Source organism: Bos grunniens, chromosome 11 (genome assembly GCF_055505025.1).
Source record: "Bos grunniens cultivar Pamir isolate PY7600 chromosome 11, Bosgru_T2T1.0, whole genome shotgun sequence".
NCBI lineage: Eukaryota > Metazoa > Chordata > Mammalia > Artiodactyla > Bovidae > Bos > Bos grunniens.
Genome location: NC_141175.1, coordinates 7,482,373 through 7,502,806, shown reverse-complemented (window position 1 = coordinate 7,502,806; position 20,434 = coordinate 7,482,373). Strand labels below are relative to the sequence as shown.

At 47.7% G+C, this 20,434-nt stretch overlaps 1 protein-coding gene across 20 annotated transcripts in view; it reads right to left on the bottom strand.

Annotated features, from left to right (window-relative positions):
* Nucleotides 1–4,533: 4,533 nt before the first annotated feature.
* Nucleotides 4,534–20,434, bottom strand: part of FNBP1 (formin binding protein 1) — a 132,442-nt gene continuing 116,541 nt past the window's right edge. For 5 of the 20 annotated variants that reach the window (XM_086324524.1, XM_086324529.1, XM_086324533.1 and 2 more), the window contains 5 exons: nucleotides 16,459–16,591; nucleotides 14,051–14,172; nucleotides 13,597–13,733; nucleotides 11,278–11,436; nucleotides 4,534–7,483 (listed from right to left, as the gene is read on the bottom strand). In XM_086324524.1, the coding sequence (XP_086180650.1) occupies nucleotides 7,476–7,483; nucleotides 11,278–11,436; nucleotides 13,597–13,733; nucleotides 14,051–14,172; nucleotides 16,459–16,591 (559 nt within the window). In that variant the 3' untranslated portion in view covers nucleotides 4,534–7,475. Of the gene's footprint in view, nucleotides 7,484–8,157; nucleotides 11,437–13,596; nucleotides 13,737–14,050; nucleotides 14,173–16,458; nucleotides 16,592–20,434 lie in introns of those variants that run through there. The other 15 variants (XM_086324521.1, XM_086324525.1, XM_086324530.1 and 12 more) reach the window with 4 other exon arrangements.

Below are 20,434 nucleotides of genomic sequence, written 5' to 3'. Positions count from 1 at the left end.
CCCACCCCCAGGAAAGACTCTTACAGTCCCACTGAAGCCCCTCCAGAGCCTGCGGATCGCCCCCGCCAGCCTCAGCCGAAGCTTGTTCCCTGCATTTCCTTTGGCCCCCAGTTCAGTTCAGTCGCTCAGTCGTGTCCGACTCTTTTGGACCCCGTGGACTGCAGCGCTCGAGGCCTCCCGGTCCATCACCACCTCCCAGAGCTTACTCAAACTCGTGTCCACTGAGTCGGTGATGCCCTCCAACTATCTCATTCTCTGTTGTCCCCTTCTCCTGCCTTCAGTCTTTCCCAGCATCAGGGTCTTTTCAAATGAGTCAGTTCTTTGCATCAGGTGGTCAAAGTATTGGCGCTTCAGCTTCAGCATCAGTCCTTCCAATGAATATTCAGGACTGATTTCCTTTAGGATGGACTGGTTGGATCTCCTTGCAGACCAGGGGACTCTCAAGAGTCTTCTCCAACACCACAGCTCAAAAGCATCCGTTCTCCGACACTCAGCTTTCTTTATAGTCGGCCTCACTTTTCTTTATACTTTCACCACGTGCGTGCTGTGTGTGTGTGTGTGTGTGTGTGTGTATGTGTCTGAGCCTCATTTTAGCTTTGCTCCCCCATTTGAATGGGGGAATCTCATGGTAAAGATAGGGTGACTGGCTTTTCCTGTTTAACATGGAAGATGGGAATGGGAAAGTTTTGTCTGGAGGGTGGAGTCATCTGGAGGCTTGGAGATGAATATTCATTTGTTGCAGCTACCACAGGAGGGTGGGGCTTCCCAGGTGGCACTAGAGGTAAAGAACCTGCCTGCCAGTGCAGAAGATGTTAAAGATGTGGGTTTGATCCCTTGGTCCAGAAGATCCCCTGGAGGAGGGCATGGAAACCCACTGCAGTATTCTTGCCTGGAGAATCCCATAGACAGAGGAGCCTGGTGGGTGATGATCTATAGGGTCACAAAGAGTTGGATACGACTGAAGCGACTTACCACACGCACAGGAGGATATAGGTACCACTTGGCCTTCAGATATTTCCTCTGTTTTCCCTTGAAATAACAGGCTGGGCCATACTGAGATAGAATGTGAAAGCAGAGCAGGAGTGTGTGGTTGGTGAACTTGGTTTACAGACGAGTGGAGATGGGCAGCGCTGGGCAGCAGAGGAAGTCGCCTCCATCTTCTGTCTCCCACATGGCATCCTGTGGTCTGGCTCCTCCCTCCAGGCTGGCCCAGGCCTTGCTCCAGCAGCACCTTTTAGAGTCAAAAGCCACCTGGCAGACCGGGGAGTCTGTAGACCAACTGCTACCTGTGTCTGCAGGCCTTTCCACCTGTCTGTGCTTCTGTTCACAAAGCTGCATCAGAAAATACATTGGTAAGGTGCTGCTGCTGCTAAGTCACTTCAGTCTTGTCCGACTCTGCGACCCCATAGACGGCAGCCCAGCAGGCTCCCCTGTCCCTGGGATTCTCCAGGCAAGAACACTGGAGTGGGTTGCCATTTCCTTCTCCAATTGCATGAAAGTGAAAAGTGACAGTGAAATTGCTCTTAGCGACCCCATGGACTGCAGCCTACCAGGCTCCTCCGTCCATGGGATTTTCCAGGCAAGAGTACTGGAGTGGGGTGCCATTGATTTCTCCATTGGTAAGGTGCGGCTATCCCCAAAGTGTAGTTTCCTTACCTTTATTCTAGTTGGAATTCCATGCGAACAGTAGATTATCCTGCGAGTCTTGCCCAACCACATTTTGAGTCCCTGAGAGCCTCGGGGGAGGAAGTGGTGTTTCGGAACCATACCTCCCTCTGGTTGTCTTCCCTATGACACCTTTATCTGTCCACAGCTGAGAGGCTTGTTGGTCATAGCAAAGGCACAGGATGCAGAAGAAATTAATGCCTTTGGGAAAAGCTCTTAAAGAGAGCCATCCCCATTTTAGACAAAGCGTGTCCAGGAAGGCTGCCCCCAGGATGTATGTGTTCCGATGCAGCCTCCAGGCCGTCTTTGGACCAGGCACCAGCATGCAGCCCAGATGAGGGCTGACAGGAGAGTCGGCACTGCAGGCAGGGCTCTTGGCCTGGCATGGTGGGAGGATGCACACGCATGTGGGTCATGAGGCTCCTGGGGCAGAATGCTGTAGCACCCAGGGGATCCTCCGCACCCCCTTTGCTCCCGAGGCCCAACAGAGGAAAATGAGGAAATCCCTGTGTCCTCCCGCAGCTTTTGGCCCCCAGGCTCTGAGGACAAAGCCACGTGGGGGTGGTTCTGTTTCTGCTCCCATCTCCAGCTCATGGGAGGTCATTTAAGTAAACACCACTCGTTCTACCATCTGGACAGAGATAGTGTTAGGTCCGAACACGTGCAGCTGTGAAGAAATGACTCCTGACACAAAGAGGCTGCTGAGTGCCATTCTGCAGCCTTTGCACTTTAATCCTGGGTCTCAAAGGGTGCTGCAACAAGGCTTATGCCTCCCCTTCTCAGAAAAGGCCAGCAGAAGCCAGGGAGAAGAAGGAGAGGCCTTCTGTAGGCCAGGTGGGCAGCGCCAGGGTCTGGACTTCCTCACTGCCCAGGACCCATGGAGACGTTAATCCCCACGTGGCGGCTGGGCCTGCTATTGGTCACCATCCAGGCCTCCTGCTCCTTCCCTCACTCACACCTGCACCATCCTTTTTTTTTTTTTTTTTGCTGTCCCTGGATCGCACAATCCAGAGATCTCTTTCGCTTTAATTTTAAGAGGGAGGGCATCCTGGAACCACCCCCGCTGCCTCTGCCCACTTCCATTTCCGGTCTAGTCGCCCTCCTGGGGACCCTCGTCCTTCCCTCCTCGCAGGCAGGCTTCTCTGCCACTAGGGGTCGCGCGGGCGCCTCTGCGCAACGGCGAGCGGGGGCGGGGCCGGCCGCAGGGGGCGGGGAGAGACGGAGAGGGGCGGGGCCTGGCCGGGGCGGATGCTGCGATTCCCGGACCCACCCGAGGACCCTGACCGACTAGTCTGAGTCAGGGCTTTCTGCGCTACCGAGGCTGCCTTCGGGAGCGCACCAGGAAACCAACGGTCCGCCGCTCCTACTGCGTCACCGCCCCTGGTTTTCGATCCCGCAGGGGCGGGAGGTGGGTCGCAGAAGGTTCAAGTGTCACATCCCCAGATGCTTGAAGCAAGTAGCTGTATATAAAGACGGGCCGAGCTGGACGGCGGGCGGTTCAGTGTTTCAGACCTGCGCGCAGAGTGAGGTCACAGAGCTCCCAGCCCTGAATTCTGCCCAGGAATCAGAATAACACCATCACGGAGACGGGAGTGAGCTCCCGCTCAGAACTGATATCTAAGAACCTCAGAACTGACATCTAAGCTGTAGCTGTGGCGTCGACCGAGTGCTTTCTTGCCGGCCTCCTGTCCTCACCCCGCTACCCCGGAACCGGAGGCCAGAGAGGTGGCAACACGCGCCCCAGGCTGACCCAGCTCCCAGCCCCTCGGTGCTCCCCGGTCCAGTCGGCGAGGGGGGCGGTGTGTGTGAAGGGTGGGGGTAGGGTGGAGAGGGCGGTTCTAAGAGACAGGTGGAGACATTCTGCCTCCTACAGACTGTTAAGAGACTATTCCCCAAATATGAGAAAAGCCCAGAAAGAAAGTGCTGGCAACAGTCTTCCCATAATAGCCCTTTGCTGACAACCTGGACCAGAGGGCCTCGGCAGGACAGTCATAGGCCGCCTTGTTCCCTTGACCACCCCTGTCTCTTGCCCGAGAACCCTGCCTTGGCTCTCTGACACCATCCTCCCCAGCAGAGAAGACATCAGGCTTTGCTGAGAACTTGGCGATGTCCGTAGGAGCTGAGGCCACAGTGAGGCTTGGCATCTCATTGGTGGCCTCCCCTCCCACCCCCTCAGCAAGTGAGTGGCACTTGGCATTAGCTAGGGCGCCCTGCTCACTTAATATATCACTCCCTCACCAACTGTTTTCCTACCTTGGCTCTAAAGAGCCTTAAAAAACAAAGAGGTCTGGGCATGAACCAGTCTCCCCCCAGCAAAACCCGGGGTGAGACTGTCAGTGCTGGATATGGAAAGGGCCGGCCGGTGCAGGCACAAGGCCCTTACCCTTAAACGCAGCAGGCTGTCCTGAGCTTCACACAAGCCAGTGATTATTCCAGCCAAGCTGCCAAGAAGAGGGTGGGCTTGAGCACTCGTGACACCAGACCACGAATGAAATGCAAACCTGCTGCAATTTCACGGCTCCCTCCATCCCCCCACAGACAGTTGGGTCCTCGAAATCCCAGCGTAGCTGCTAGCCAAATTTGCATGCATGAAAAATGCCCCGGACTGAAGGAGCTTCCCCAGAACTCTGCACTGAGTCAACCTGAATTCTGCATCACCAAGGTCTCTGACAGCTTTTCCCCAGAGGGCCAGGGTGGAATTTCGAGCTGGCTGGGTCTGAGGCCCTTCTCCAGGCAGATGGCGCCGGGACTTATGTCCAGTTTACACCGTAAATCAATGACCTGATCGGAGCTCAGCCTCCAGCCCAGGGGACTCTGATTGCTTCCAAGACTGGGGTCACCTCTTTGTGCAACAAAGCAGTCCCGCGATACTGTGCCAGAAGTTACACTTTTATTTAACATTTAGAGGATTAACATATAGTTACAAGGTCGATATGAGCCTTCCAATGGAAGCACTTTATTTGGTTTAATTCCATCTCTAGAGACAAATGGGCAATTCCAGAACCTTTACAATGGCAGTGGGCCGTTACAACACTGAAACGCCTCCGAAGTTTAGAATTAGTGCAACACACACTGAGAAACCCAGAAGTTTAAAGGTGCTGGACACCAGGTTAAAATAGAATTCTGGATCACTTTTTAAAGTTTTTTTTTTTTTCTTTTGATGATATAAGCACAGGAGGCAGAGCCATTAGGAAGTATGAAATTTGACTTCTCTGGAAAAATACTTAGCATCCACATAACCTTTTCATGTTCAGTAAACTTTTCCCCAGCAATTACAGATGTTACCAAAAGGGACTGAGGCCTCTGCACTAACCGCTGGAGAGACAGACTCCTCGAACCCCAAAGCTTCAGGGTGTTCATGATAAAAGCCCAAAGGAAAATCCCATCCCAGCTTACCATGCCTTTTTATTCTTTCCTATTCTGCAAAGGAAAAATTGGGTAAACGACAAGTTCCTCACTTTCTGTTTTTAAGTTATTTTCAGAGTACGTTCTTTAACAATGAGTCATTCTTACGGCATAACAATATTCTAGCGTCGGTGGAGAAATGATGGTCAGTGGATATGAGGGAAGGCTGAGAAAGCACATGGCAGAGTCCACGTTTCTACTCTATGTGAACTGCTCATAATAATATATAGACGACTTCACAGTAGGATTCCCAGAGTAAATGATAAGTCTCAACTAGCCTATAATAACTTATTTTCTTGACTAAGCCCCAGCTGGTACAGCACTCCCCTTTCCCCGTAGCCACACAGACTGGCAGAGAAGCAAACACCGAGGTGAACATTGAAAAGCACTTCTTCGTTCTTTTTTGGACGCAGGTGGTACAGAGAAAAAGAAAGGCAGAGGGGACACAAGAGGACACAAGCATAGTCCATGTCAGGTTAAACAGACGTTTAAAAGAACAAATCCTGCAGCTTATACCTTTCCCCCTAATTCGGAAGGAGTTCATCTACCCTGACCCCTAATATGAAAGATGCAATGCACATGCATTCCCGAGGCTCTAGAATCCAATTTTTTTTTTCTTAAAAAAAAAAAAAAAAATTAGCATCCTTGTGGAGAGCGGGCAGCTTGACTTGGTGAAATTCAGAATTCCTGGAGACGCCTGATGGACAAACCCTATGTGGGGTTGCTGGGGCTGCACGGAGCAACCACGCGCCTGCTGGTTTGCAGGGACGCGGGTGGAGCCCAGACTCTTCCTGTCCTTTGGCATCCTGGCTTCGCCGTCATCTGCCAAGACAGTCTTCTTGTGAGACTGAGGAGCCTGGGACAATGGGGCTGCCCCCTGGGTTAACAGAGGGGTCCCAGACGCTCACAGCTGCAGAGGCTCACTCTGGGGCGGAAGGAGTGAGAGGGGCCCAATGCCTGCTCCAACCTGAAGCCACTTCCTCTTCCCCTGCTCACACTTGGCGTTTGTTCCCTCGTGGTTTCCTGTCACCAAAGGTTGACTGAGCAGCTTTGAGGCTGGTGTGTGGTCAACCCTGGTTTGCTGAGAGGAACCATTTTCCTACCCCTGAACCAAGGCCTAACCCTCGGGACCCGTCCTGTCTGTACCGGTCCCTTCAGCTCCTGCCAGATTTCCTTGTCTTAGATTCGCAAGTGTGGCAAAGCAGCAAGGAGGCTCAAGGTGACCATCTAGTCACCAAAAGCCGAACAACAGGAAAGATGCCTGATGGCACCCTGGGGCTTCTGACGGGATCTTTGTTCACAGAAACCCACAGTCCAAGATTTCTCTTGACTGTTTCTGCACCAGGTAAGTAGAGAAGCTACGCTGCTCTAAGGCGTGAGCGGCCCACTGGGTACGGGACCTCATGTCTTCCTCAAAGATCCATGAGAGGAAGGAGATTCAGCTCAAAACACGATTAACTCTGCGTGGCCTGGAGAGCACACGCTGAAATGTGGAAGCTGCAGCCACAGGATCACTTGGCGGACCACGAGAAGCACAGGGGCTTTGGTGATGACAGCACTGGAGTCCTAAGGCGCGGACTTTGGAATTCACAGAAAGGGGAGAGTCTTCCTTTGGCCAATGAGCTAATGCAGAGGCAAGACGCTCATTCACGACCCGCGGTCCTTATCAATGGGTGGCCAACGGGGAGAAGGTGGGCTGGGATCTTCCTTGACCCCATGAAAAGGGAGGGGACACAGGCAAGACAGCGGGACTGGCCTAAGAGCTGGAATTTGACTTCTGGTGTGGACTTTTCTAGGCCACTGAAGACAAGACCTCAAACAAAAACGTGTGTGTGTGTGTGTGTCCACCATGGACACTCAGGCCGTGAAACATTTCAAGGGCCGATTGTTTAGTACCTGGTGAGGGTCCATAGTCAGGAAAGGACCACCGAATACCCAATGGACTTGGGAAAAGATGAGTATTTTCTAACGTAAGGGACACATCAGTGACTTTTGGGCACCCAGTCCACCAGGCGCAGGCCTGACCCTCCTCGCCCAGATTCGGTTGTCTCGCCGGGAGACCAGTGGCAAAGTTTTCACGGAAAGGCACAGTGTGAATCGTGGACGGGCCGGGTTGCGCCAGGTGGACCGAGGTCGCGGGGCAGGGACGCCCTCCCCCTGCCAAGAGGCGGCCAGACTGGGCCAGGGGCGGAGCCGGGCTCTGAGGAACATGCTGTAAAAAGGAAAGAAAAGAAGAAAGCGAGCAGCTGCAGGTGGGGATGGATGTCAACTTCAGGCTGAGGGGCCCAGGGCCACACAGCAACCCAGGCCCAGGGCGTTCGCGGGCGCTCAGGCCTGTGGAGACAAGCAGACCGAAGGGTTTCTCCTGGGAAGGCTCCCCGAGGCTCTGGCTCCCGGAACCACCTTTAGCAATCTACAACACAAAAGACAGAGAAAGAAAAAGGCAGTTAGAGTGGAGGGCGGGCAGGTCAGGGGCGGGCACTCCGCCTCTCAGGCAGACTGCACCGCCCTGGACAGGGCGGGGGAGGGGGCATTTTTATAGCACTTGGTTACCACAGGGCAAGTCTGAGATAAGGAACTTTCACGGTTTTATCTGCAGTCAGAGCAGCTAGTCTTTCCTTCCGGGGCAAGAGAAAGCACCCAGGAGACGGTGCACTCCCGCACGCCCCCAACTCATCTGTCTCATCAATTGAGCTCTGAGACAAAGAAAGAAACCAGCTTCCCAGAAAGATGTCAGGAGCCCAAGGACCCGGTTCTCTCTGTGACCGACACTCTTGGTTCCTTGGCAGTAAAAGGCAGCATCTTTGATGAAAAGGAAAACCTATCGCTCAGTAATAAACAGTGAAAGTTCTTCATCTGGGGGACAGAAGAGAAATGAGAGACAGACTCCCGAAGCCCACAGGCGCACACAGGGTGAGCAACAGAGAAGGTGTCATCATTTAACAAGGGGGAAAGGGCAGAATTTTTCTTTTTTTTAAAAAAAGCATTTGGCTAGAAAACTCCCCATTATTGAAGATGAGAGGGTTAAATGCTTGGATTACACAGAATTTCTTGGAGAGGTGAAAAATCATTTAAAATACACAACACTGAGAAAAATATAACGTTTATTAGAGAGTCAGATACGAGGGTACAGCTACAAGATGCCACACAGATTCTTTTCTCGGAGGATAAGGAAGAGAGAGGAAACAGTCATGTTGGCCGTATTTAAACAAAACTTACTCAGAACCCAAGTGTCTACAATAAACTCAAGTGTGGATCAGCCGGCAGGGGACCTAGCTACCAGTGTAACCGTCCTTCCGGCTCCCCCAGCGGTTACAAAAACAAAAAGGTCATTAGGCAGCAGAATCACCAATAAAACAAACAAATAAAAGAGTAAAACGTTAAAACAACGAATTCAAGTCATCCTTTTAGTTTTTCTATTGCAGTATATACAAATAGATTGGGGAAGGGGCAGTTATGGACATATTTCACAGAGAGCAATTAAAAAAAACAAACTAAACCATAAAAGAGGACAGTCACAATTCAGTTGGCCAGTGGAACTTCCTCTAGTCTAACTATTTTGGCGGTTATTAAATAGTCACTTGGCAGACACCACACACATACACGAAAGTGCATGGGCATCACTGACGATAAGACCACTGCTCTTGAGTCGCAGGCATCGGAAAGCAGCAGCCCCACCCGGCTGCGCTGGGCTTAAAGGGAGGGCAGCGTTTGTGGGGCAGGCTGAACAGACTTATGAACAAGGTAGGGAAAAGAAAGAGTCTACATCCATTCTTAGCTTCTAAGTGTATCTCTGCATAAAAGGAGAAAACTTTATACACAAGCTGAGACTTCGCTACTTTTGACGGATTCACTGTTACAAGAACACAAAGTGTGCCTTGGGGGTGGAAATGGAAGTTCCCGAACTCTTTGGGAATTGTTTCAAGACTTCTGCTAATCCTTTGCACACTGACTTAGATGGACCTGAAACTAAAAAATATCTTCTGCTGTTGAGTCACTAGGACACAGATTCATCTGGTTGAAGGTACTGAGGCATACAAGCTAAAATAATGATCATAATTTACGTGCCCAAATCGCCCCACCCATATCCAAAAGACGTTGAGCTATTTCCTGAATTAGATTTGCACAGCTCTAAAGAGGAGGGGAATAAAAGCAAAATGAACAAACAAATAAATCAAAACTCAACCGACTTCATGGCATGCCATACTTTTCAAATCAAGTTTTAAAAAGCCTAATGTTGACTTGCCTCATTTTAAGACTTTTTTTTTCAGTGTCTAGTTTATTTTCTCCAATACTTCACAGTCTGGAAATGAGTTCATCCTGGGTTTTAATGTCTTAGGTATTCACTTGGTTTACATGCCCAAGGCTGTGACCACCTACTGTTCATGAACTCCCCAACAGATTTTCCTTGCTGTGGTAGTTAAAAGGAAGTGCTGAAATGATTCTCCTGAGAGATCTGGGGTCAGGATGGGTGGTTTTATCGATACTACAGCAGCAAAGGTATAATAATGCAAAAGAAATTTAAATGACAATTATACTAAAAAAATAAAATCGGGCTGGCCAGTGTCGGTTTCCTGTTTTTGATACTGGATCACGATTTTGTCAGATGTAACCACTTGGGGAAGCTGGATAAAGGGGATCTCTCTACTATCTTTGCAACTCCCTGACAATCTGTGATTATTTAAAAATTAAAAGTGTTTTAAAAATCAGGCAGTCATTAAGTAAAGGTTACTACATTCCATTTTGGTGGCCCTTAAAATGTTAGCTGCCCAGTCTTGTCCAACTCTGTGACCCCATGGACCATAGTCACCGAGTTCCTCTCCAGGCAAGAATAATGGAGAGGCCCTTGGGAAATGCAGAAGAACTTTCTGCTAGAATCTGCCACAGGCACCCATAACTCCTGCCAGGTCCTGGACCCCATAATGCATTGCTGTCAGTTTTAAAATCAGTTTTAAATTGACCCGATCTTCTAAAAGGAGTCCATAGTGTAGAAGCAAGGAGCTGATTTCCTATTTAAAAGTAGGAAGGACATGAATAAATAATTTTCAAAGCCAAAAAAAAGAGAATCTCAATCCTATACCTTTACTCTGACTCATTTTTAGCTGGTTCTCTGTGATCTCAGGGAAGATTCTAGACATAAGCACAACCATTGGGCATGTCCCCAGTTTCACTACCTAGCCTGCCAATTTAAAAATGCAAATCCCCATGTGACCCAGATTCCTTTAAGATGGTGAAACATTTTATTATATAATTAACCACTTTATGGTTATTATATAAAAGGATCCAGAAGTTCTAAAATGATTTTCAGTAAATATACACTTTGGGTCTTAACAATGCCAACAATTAAAACAAACCAAAAGAACCTTAAAAAGTGATGTGCTGGGGTCTGTGTGTTGCTTACAAGGGTCTATTCACAACACCACCTGGGCACAAGAAACCTCCCACAGAACAGAATGAAGAGAGTTGTTTTTACATAATCTATCTCAACAGCTCTAGCACGTCTGATCAACTCTGTCAACTGGCAAAAGAAAGATGAGTAGTCATATGTGAAAACCAACTGGTTGAAAGACCAAGTTTTCCATAATTCAATGGGTTGTCTAGGATCGTATCGACATAACCGGGTAGCATGGTGCTCTAACAATGATCTTAAACATGTTTAAGGAAATAGACACACTTTTGGTACCAACGCCATTCTTTACTTACGCTATTCTTTATTGATGACTTCCTCCAAAATGAATGACTGTAAAACTTAACGCAGTTCAGTTTATGAAGTTACCAAATGTAACATCTTAAGGTGGTTCACTTTCTGGCAGACACTAGTTATTAATGAGAGCTGAAGTCTTCTGCACCCCTAGGACATGCATGGACTTTCAGATTCAGAAATATGAATCAGAAGCTAAAAGGCAACTTTTTGGTTATCTACAGTCGCTGCCCCAAGGAGAAATGTTTATCAGATTTCAAAGGACACCATTGTAAATTGGCAGTTGGCAGCTTTCCAGGGAAAATGTCATGAGCAAGTGACACTGAATTATCATCAAAACCAGCCCAGGAAATTCAGCTTGTGCCTAAAAGAAACACACACCGTGACGCTCCCCATCCAGTCTTTTGAAGAACTGCCTGTAACAGGCATGATTGCGGGGAGAAACAACTCCAATTTTAAAGTTTTGTGGTTTTTTTTAAAGTTGTATTAAATATAAGTCTTAGCACCTTTGGCATTTTTGTCCAAATAGACTTCGACGTAGGAAGTGGGGACATAACCCTCTTCATCTTCATTTCTCCGAATTCGGGTCCACCCGTCGCCCTTGTCTTCCTCTATTACGTACAGCGTCTCTCCTTCAACTACTGAAATGGTTCCCTCATTCTGACCTGAAAAAGCAAAGTCAGAGTAGTTTAGGTTTCTTGTCAAACCCGGGTTTGGAGCAGACGGCGAGTCTTGCAGTGAAACAAGTGGAGAAAAGACGGACGCTCTCCTCCCATCCGGAAGCTGCCAGGCCCTCATCCTGCGTCGCTAGGACCCTTCTCTAAACTCCCCGTGGGAGCCCTCTCTCTCCTGCCTCCCAGAACAGGCGGCATCTCCCCCGGAGGAAATCTTAGGTCCTCTTCTCTACCCTCCCCTGAAGGTGCTCCTTTGGCATCAACGACACCTCTTTACACAGCAGCATCTCCGCTTTTCTTTCTCCCGTTCTGGTTCTTATCTGAGGCTTAGGTGCCACCATGCCTTCTCTCTGAAGTCCATTTCCACCCTGATGGTGCCTGGGCATCTGGGACACAATTCAGGTGAACCTGCGCTCACTGTCTGGCCTCCCAAACTAGATCCTCCTCCCACTTTCCCATTTCAGCGGCCATCTCCATCATCCCAGGAGCACAGCTTCAGGGATCAGCTGTGGGTTCCTCCCCGCTTCGTTTCCAACTTCCAATCAGCCGCGCATCTGAGCGTGTTATTGGCTGCAGCATCTCTACGTTCATCTGTCTCCTAATCAAGGCCCCCAATACCATTCACTAAGATAATTTCAAAAGACTAGTCACCACCGCCCAAGCAGTGTCCCGAAAGGCAGACTGCTTAGGGGGCTGTTAATAGCGGTAACTGTGGATGCAGGGGGAGAGGGATGGTGTGGACCTGAAGTTACACTGGGAGCACTGAACCTCAGGCTTCTCTTCTTTGTTTTGTCACAATGAACATTTAGTTTATCGAAGGCTCTAAAAGTCCTACAGTAAAGGGAATTTCCTGGCAGTCCAGTGGTTAGGACTCTGCCCTTCCACTGCAGGGGGCATGGGTTTGATCGCTGATTGGAGAACTCAGATCCTGCAAATCAAAGAGGCAAGGATGAAAAAAAAAGTCTTACAGCAAAGAAGTTCATTTATCCCAGGGTTTCTGAAAACGATCTGAGTGCCAATTCCTTCTTTCACAGCATCCTTCCCAGCATCCTGCAGGACGCTGTTTCAAGGCTCATCAGTTTGGGAACCATGAGGTTAGGCGTCCTAAGCATTTGCCCTGTCTTCTAACTGATAGCACACGTATGAGAATAAATGTCTATGGTACAGACATTACAGTAAATGTCTGCTTGTGTCAACAACCTGCTCAAATACTTTCTGGAGGGCCTGATGTTTGCCAGATAACATACAAGTGTTTCTCTTACCCATCCCCCACACTGGCCCCAGACCCCTCCTCGTCTTATATTCCACTATTACTCCTAAGACACCTGAGCTCCAGGCGCACAAACCCCGTGCCTTTCCTGCTCCACGCTTGGCAGTGCCTGTGCCTCTGACACTCTGCAGCATGGTGAGTTCAGTGGATAAGAATCCAGCTGCCAATGCAGGGGACACGGGTTAGATCCCTAGTCTGGGAAGATTCCACATGCCACAGAGGGGCTAAGCTTGTGCGCCACACTATTGAGCTTGTTGCTCTAGAGCCCGAGAGCTGCAACTACTGAAGCTCGTGCCCTCTAGAACCAGTGCCCCACCAGAGAAGCCAGCGCGATGAGAAGCCCTTGCACCAAAACGAGAGAGGAGCCCCCGCTCGCCACAACCAGAGAAAGCCTGTATGCGGCTGTGAAGACCCAGCACAGCCAAAAATAAAAATAAATACATCCCCTCAGGGAAGGGGTCATATCCTCGTGTGGACCCCCCATCACTCCGTCCCTCTCTTCTGCTGAACCTCCTCTGCTTTATTTCCTCCCAGGGCAGATGCCAGACCACACCACCTGCCTCCCACGCTTTCAGGGGTCTTTGCAAGACAGGAGCTCCATAAGTATTGAAGGTGTGGATGATATAATCATTATTCCATACTACCTGCTGCAATTAAGCTCACCAAAAGTTGGTCAACAGTCCAGACCCAAAGGCAAAATACACAGCCCTCAAACAGAAAGAAATCAGAATCACAGATATTACGGGCAGAACGAAAGAGGAAGAGAGGAAGGTTCTGAAGGAAGGTTCATTTGAAGCCTCTTCCTGAAAGGAAGGTTCTGAAGGCTTCAAAAGAAAGTCTGACCACAGAAAGAGAAGAGGGACCTAGACAGTTGGTGTTACCTTCAAACGTGTAGAGGGCTTTACATGTCCCTATGGCAGGAAGAGGCTCCTCGTCGTCAAACTCGTCATCAAAGTCTGTGGCCAGCACCTTGACCTCACTCTCCTGACTCTGCTCCTCTGTGTAACTGCCATCGGGGCTGCTCAAGAAAGCAAAACACACAGCAACTATAGCAACTGACCCCAGCAAGCGCTCGAATGCAGCCCCTGCGAGAGCCAAGTGCTGGCAATTCCGGAGCGTTGTAACCAGGGACCGCCCCTCACCCCGCAGGCTCCAGCACCATCCGCGGGGCATCAGACAGCTGCACTGTGGGGAAAACCACAGGCCAGTCATGACAGACGCATGGAACCTGACAAGGACCTTGTGCTTGTCTCTGATTCCAGAATCGGGCAGTAAGTACAAAGCCAAAAACAAACAAACAAAAAGCCCCAAGCAGGCGCCGTACAGATACTGTACCTCTCCCGATCCTGCGCGCAGTTGTTGACGGAGGGGGCATTCTGCGCCTCGTACATCCCACTCTGCCGACGGGCCTGGTCGCTGCGGGCTGGGAGTCGGCCTTCCACCTCGGCCAGCCAGGCCTGCAAAGAGAAATCAGGAAAGACTCTGGTCTGAGCTCAGCTGAGGGCCGGACCAAGCAGGGTTCAGGCCCCCAGTCTGGGCTTCTGATTGGTCATTGAAGCCGACTGAAGAAGGACCACGTGGCAGGGGTGAGGAGCCTCCAGTCTGTTTGCCTTGACTGTATACACGTACTTGAAGGCAAAGTTGGAGGCGTGTGAGCAGACTTACATTTAACCATTGCTCATAAAGTGGCAGAAAGACACCGGCCTGTCTTAAACTCTAGGGCTTTCGTTCATTTATTTATTGCCCGGCATGTGGGGTCTTAGGGCTTCCCTCATAGCTCAGCGGTAAAGAATCCGCCTGCCAATGCAGGAGACACGGGTTCAATCCCTGGGTGGGGAAAGACCCCTGGAAGAGGGTATGGCAGCCCACTCTAGTATTCCTGCCTGGGAAACATTATGGACAGAGGAGCCTGGTGGGCTATGGTCCACGGGGTCACGAAAGAGTCAGACATGACTGAGTGACTAACAACAACAATATGAGATCTTAGTTCCCAGACCAGAGATTGAACCCATGTCTGCATCCCTGCATTGGAGTCTCCGCCACTGGACCACCAGCAAAGTTCCCACGACTCTCGGGCTTTTTAAGCAGCTGTGTGACTTCTGATAAGTCGCATCTAGTTCCCCCGGTTCCAAAAATTCTGTGACCGTGATGTCACACTGGGAACCATGAGGGTCCTGCCACACTTAAGCAGTGACTCAGTTTAAAAGCCACACTTCCCTTTTATCTGCCCCCCTCCCCGCCTTAGGAATGTAGTATTTTTTATAATAGTGAAGAAACCTTGTATACAGGAAATCAAAGTAGATCACATTTTCTTCAGCAACCTTTGAAATAGTGTAAAAATGGCAAAAGAATCCAAATGACCAGAAAAGGACATTTCTAGGTTCTAAAATCTCAACCAATAACAACTTACTGACAGATTCTAGAAAGAATGAGAAAATGTCATATTTGGCTTTTCATGGCTGGAAATAATCTATTTTGATCAGAATTATCAGTTAGTAATTTATTTTTCTAGTCTTTACGTTTTAGGGGTGGGGGGAGAAGCCTTTTGTTCACAGCTTGAAAGATTCATTATCTGTGTTTCTTCTTCAAGTCTCGTGTGTGTTTCCTACTGGTTTTCATCTTTTGATAATGGGTCCTTAAAAACAACTATAACATATTTCGATGGTTCCCCCCACAACCCAGAAATAAACCCTGTATTTATGATTAATTGGCCTGTAACAGCCAGTTACAAGCTGTCTTGAACAGCCAAGACAGTTCAAGGAGAGAAAAGGTCTTTTTGACAAATGGTGCTGGGACAACTGAAAAAGAATGACTCCGGACCTGTACTTTTAACCGTGTACAAAAATTAACTCAAAACGAACCAAACACTTAAACAGAAAAGGGAAAACTACAACATTTAGAAGAAAACATAAGCATAAGGGTTTGTGACCTTGGATTAGGTGCTGGTTACTTAGTTACGGCACCAAAAGCACAAGTGATAAAGAGAAAAAAAACCTGATAAATTGATTTCATCAAAATTAAAATGATTTGGCAGTTCCCTGGCAGTCCAGTGGTTAGTACTCAGTGCTTCAATAGCTGGGGCCCCGGTTCAATCCCTGGTCAGGGAACCAAGATCCTGAAAGATGTGTGGTATGGTCAAAAAAAAACCACAAAAACTTTTGTGCTTCAAAGGACATCTTGAAGAGAGTAGAAAAGCAATCCACAGAATGGAAAAAAATATCTGCAAATCATAGATATGAAAAGGAATTCACATCCAGAATATATTTTGAAAATGTTGACACTGATACCAAAGCCAGACAAAGACCCTGCAAGACAATTACAAATATTAATGGCTTTCTTAAATTTGTCGTTTTGATTCACTGAGATGATGGACAACTGTATACTCCCCAATTATACCCACTGTCGACACAAGGTGAGACAAACCAACTTGAGTGAATTTAAGTGAAACACTTAAATGAAAACCAAAAAACACCCGTATATAACTATCACCTTAAACAGTGTCCCCTTTAAGGGACACCACTAAAACAGGACACGCTGAAAAGCAGAACAGCAAATGGATGACAGTCTCTTTTTCCTTTCATCATAACTCGTGGAACACCTGACTTTTCCCGCTGCATCCCTCACAGGGAAAGAAACGCTGGTGCTCTACAGCCTCATCGTCCCATGACCCCACACCTACTTCTGTTTCTTTCCTTTATTTTTTTTTCCCCCAACAAAACTTTTCCACAACAGCTTTTTCCTACCTCGAATTTCTGGGTCTCTAGTCTCAGTTTGTCTATATTTTGGCCGACTTCCGCTAATTTGTGATCCAAACTGGTGGGGTCTCCCATTTGCGGATTCTTTAGGTAGACATCTTTCATTTTTGCGATGGCGTCTCTGAAAAAGAGAAGGGGCAGAACATGGTCAAGTTAATGCCACTGTTAGATTTAGAGCAAATGACTCCCTGCCAGGCAGGGGACTGGGCGGTAGGGTGGACAACTTTGCTGAACGTCAGCAAAAGAAACTCTACACTAACCACCCAACACAAGACCAATGACACCAACTGCATTGCGAGTCACAGGAAATAGTTTAACCAAAATATAGAAATAAGTGGAAGAGAATTTCTATGTCTTCACTACCCCTCCACCTGCCTGCTTGCCTCTGAGCCCACACATCCTGCTGCCACATGATGGGTGCCATGAACCATCTGTTCTCTGTAGGAGCCTTCTACCCACTTGCCCTCCCAGTCCACATACCCTGTTCTATCTTTTATACACACACACACACACACACACATAGGCCACGCTGTGCGGCATGTGGGATCTTATTTCTCTCATTGCTGTTCAGTCGCTAAGGGGCGTCTGACTCTTTGCAACCCCATGGACTGCAGTGTGCCAAGCTTCCCTGTCCTTTACCATCTCCCAGAGTTTGCTCAAACTCATGTCCATTGAGTCAGTGACGATATCTAACCATTTCATCCTCTGCCACCCCCTTCTCCTTTTGCCCTCAATCTTTCCCAGCATCAGGGTCTTTTCCAATGAGTCAGCTCTTCACATCAGGTGGCAAGGTATTGGAGCTTCAGCTGTAGCATCAGTCCTTCCAATGAACATTCAGGGTTGATTTCCTTTAGGACTGACTGGTTTGATCTTGCTGACTTGACCATGGGTTGAACCTGGGTCCCAAACATTGGACACTCAGAGTCTTAAACCACTGAACCACTGGGCAAGTCCCATCACTCTACTTTCTTTTATTTCCACTGCATGTATTGCTTCCCAACATTACATATCTTGTTATTATGCTTATTGCTTATTGTCTATCTCTTCCTCCTAGAACAGCAGCTCTCTGAGAAGCTCTCTGGGCTCAAGCCCTTTGGTAACATGATACACCCCCAGTGGCCAGACCACACCTGGCATACAACAGATGCTCAACAAGTACATGACCTTCCCAGGTAGCACAGTGGCAGAGAATCCGTCTGCCAATGCAGGAGACGCAAGAGATGTGGGACAGACTGTACGGTCATCCACAGGTTCACGAGTCGTCTCTTTACTTCATGACCTGTACCTCCAACTACTGCCCTATTTCTCAGTAAAACTTCTCAAAAGAGGTGTTTGAAGTCATTATCTCCCATTCCTCTCCTCCAGATCTCTCCAGAGGTTTATCATTTTTATTAATCTTTTCAAGGAACCAGCTTTTGGATCTGTTCATCCTCTCTGTTGAATATGTGATTCTATTTCGTTAGTTGGTACCCTTTCCTTTAGTATTTATTTCCTTTTTTCTATCTTCTTTGATTCAATTTGTTTCTAATATGTATTGAAAGCTGTCAATTTCCCTTTGTGAGCATTGGCTTTAATGACATCCCCAAATGTAGGTGGAGAATGTGTGTTAAGGTTAAGTTCTGTTTCACATATTTTCTAATATCTATGATGATTTCTTCTTTAATCTATGTGTTACTTAGAGCTACATTCTTTCCTTTTCTAAAGCAGTAAAAACAGATTTTATTCAAAACTAATTACAATTGGGGGAAAGAGGAGAGTGAAAAAGCTGACTCGAAACTCAACATTCAAAAAACTAAGATCATGGCAGCTGGTCGCATCATTTCATGGCAAATAGAAGGGGAAAAAGTGGAAGCCAGTGACAGCCTTTATTTTCCTGGGCTCCAGAATCACTGTGGCTGGTGATTGCAGCCATGAAATTAAAAGACGCTTACTCCCTGGAAGGAAAGCTATGACAAACCTAGACAGCATATTAAAAAGCAGAGACATCACTTTGCCAACAAAGGTCCGTATAGTTAAAGTTATGATTTTTCCAGTAGTCATATGAGAGTTGGACAGTATAGAAGGATGAGCACTGAAGAACTGATGCTTTTGAATTGTGGTGCAGGAGAAGATTCTCGAAAGTTCCTTGGACTGCGAAGAGATCAAGCCAGTCAATCCTAAAGGAAATCAATCCTGAATATTCATTGGAAGAACTGATGCTGAAGCTGAAGCTCCAATAATTTGGCCACCTGATGCAAAGAGTCAACTCACTGGAAAAGATCCTGATGCTGGGAAGGATTGAGGGCAGGAGGAGAAGGGGGAGACTGAGGAGGAGAGGGCTGGATGGCATCATCAACTCAATGGACGTGAATTTGAGCAAACTCCGGGAGATAGCGGAGGACAGAGGAGCCTGTCGTGCTGCAGTCCAAGGAGTTGCAGAAGAGTGGGACACTACTTAGTGACCAAACAGCAACAAAGCTGGGTCTCCACTGTCGCCTGGGCTTCTCTCTAGTTGAGGGAGTGGGGACTACTCTCCAGTTACAGCACGTGGGCTTCTCATTGCAGTGGCTTCTCTTGCTGCAAAGCATGGGCTCTAGAGCACAGGCTTAGTAGCTGTGGTGCATGGGGTAGTTGCCCCATGCAGTGTGGGATCTTCCTGGACCAGGGATCGAACCCATGCCTCCCGCGTTGGCAGGCAGATTCTTTACCACTGAGCCACCAGGGAAGCCCTGAAGTTGATTCTTTTGAACTGAATAGTTTGGGGTGGGGGGCGGTTACTTGGCTTGAGAGTCAGTCTTCTCACACCCGGTTCCTTCTAGCTGACACCTTCATGGTCTGTCGTTTTCCGTTCTTTACTCTCAACCTCTCTGCACCTAATGAGCGGGTGTGTCTTTTGTAACTGGCACACAAGTGGTGTGCTAGTTTCAGGTTTTTGTCCAGTTTGAAAATCTCTTTTAATTGGAACATGTAGTCTGTTCACATTTAACATACTGATTCATTTTATTTTACAAACACAATATGCCAGGCACTGTCCTCAGCCCTTGAGGTACCCTGGTACACTTCACGCGGGCATATTAACTCCCTTTTCATGGTGAGGAAACCCAACTACCAAGAGCTTAAGAATCTTGTCCAACGTTTGCAAATGAAACAGGTGGAACCAGATTGGAACTGGGGTGTCTAGTACGCTTGGTATTTTCAATCTTCCACCCTAATTTGTGCTTTTGATTTGTCCTGCCTATTTTATATATATTTTTTCTCTCCCATCTTGCCTTTTTGGATTATTTTAAACAAAAACAAACCAAAAATCCAACCTTTTCCAGATCATGTCACCTCTGCTCAAAGCCTTTCATTTTCTGTTTGTCCTGCGTAAAACGTAAGTTGCACAACAGAGGTTTTTGATGTTTTGTTCATTCTTTATCCTCAAGGCCTAGAATATTCCCTTACATACAGTAAATGGTCAACAGACAGAGGTGCAGTGAAAGGTGAAGGTGATTTGCTTTATTACTAGCGAGCGCTGCTCTGGGGGTTCAAAGGTCATACCATGGTCACAACCCAAGTGACAGAAACTGTTCTCCATGAAATCAAACAATTAGGGAGGGTCTGTCAATCACTTATAAAATGGCATTTCAGATATCTGAGTCATAACTTGCTACTCCAGGCAAACTATATCTGCTTACTTAGTAAACAGCATGAGGTTTATAATGGATTTATAAACCTTTTATATATGGTCCCAGATGTTATAAAAAGTACAAAGACAAAATTTTTATTTCACAAAGTATATTTTTAATTCAAATCTAGAACAAAGTTCATTATATGTGTTCTTATTTTTAACATACTGAAACAATGTTTATAAAGTGATATATTTTTCAGGAGTTGCTCTTCCAGGGATTAAAAAAATATATATATAAACCACTTTTTATCTGTGGTTTTTTAAACTGGCTGCCTTGCCAACTTGGTTTATTTTTTGAATAACTAAATTATAACC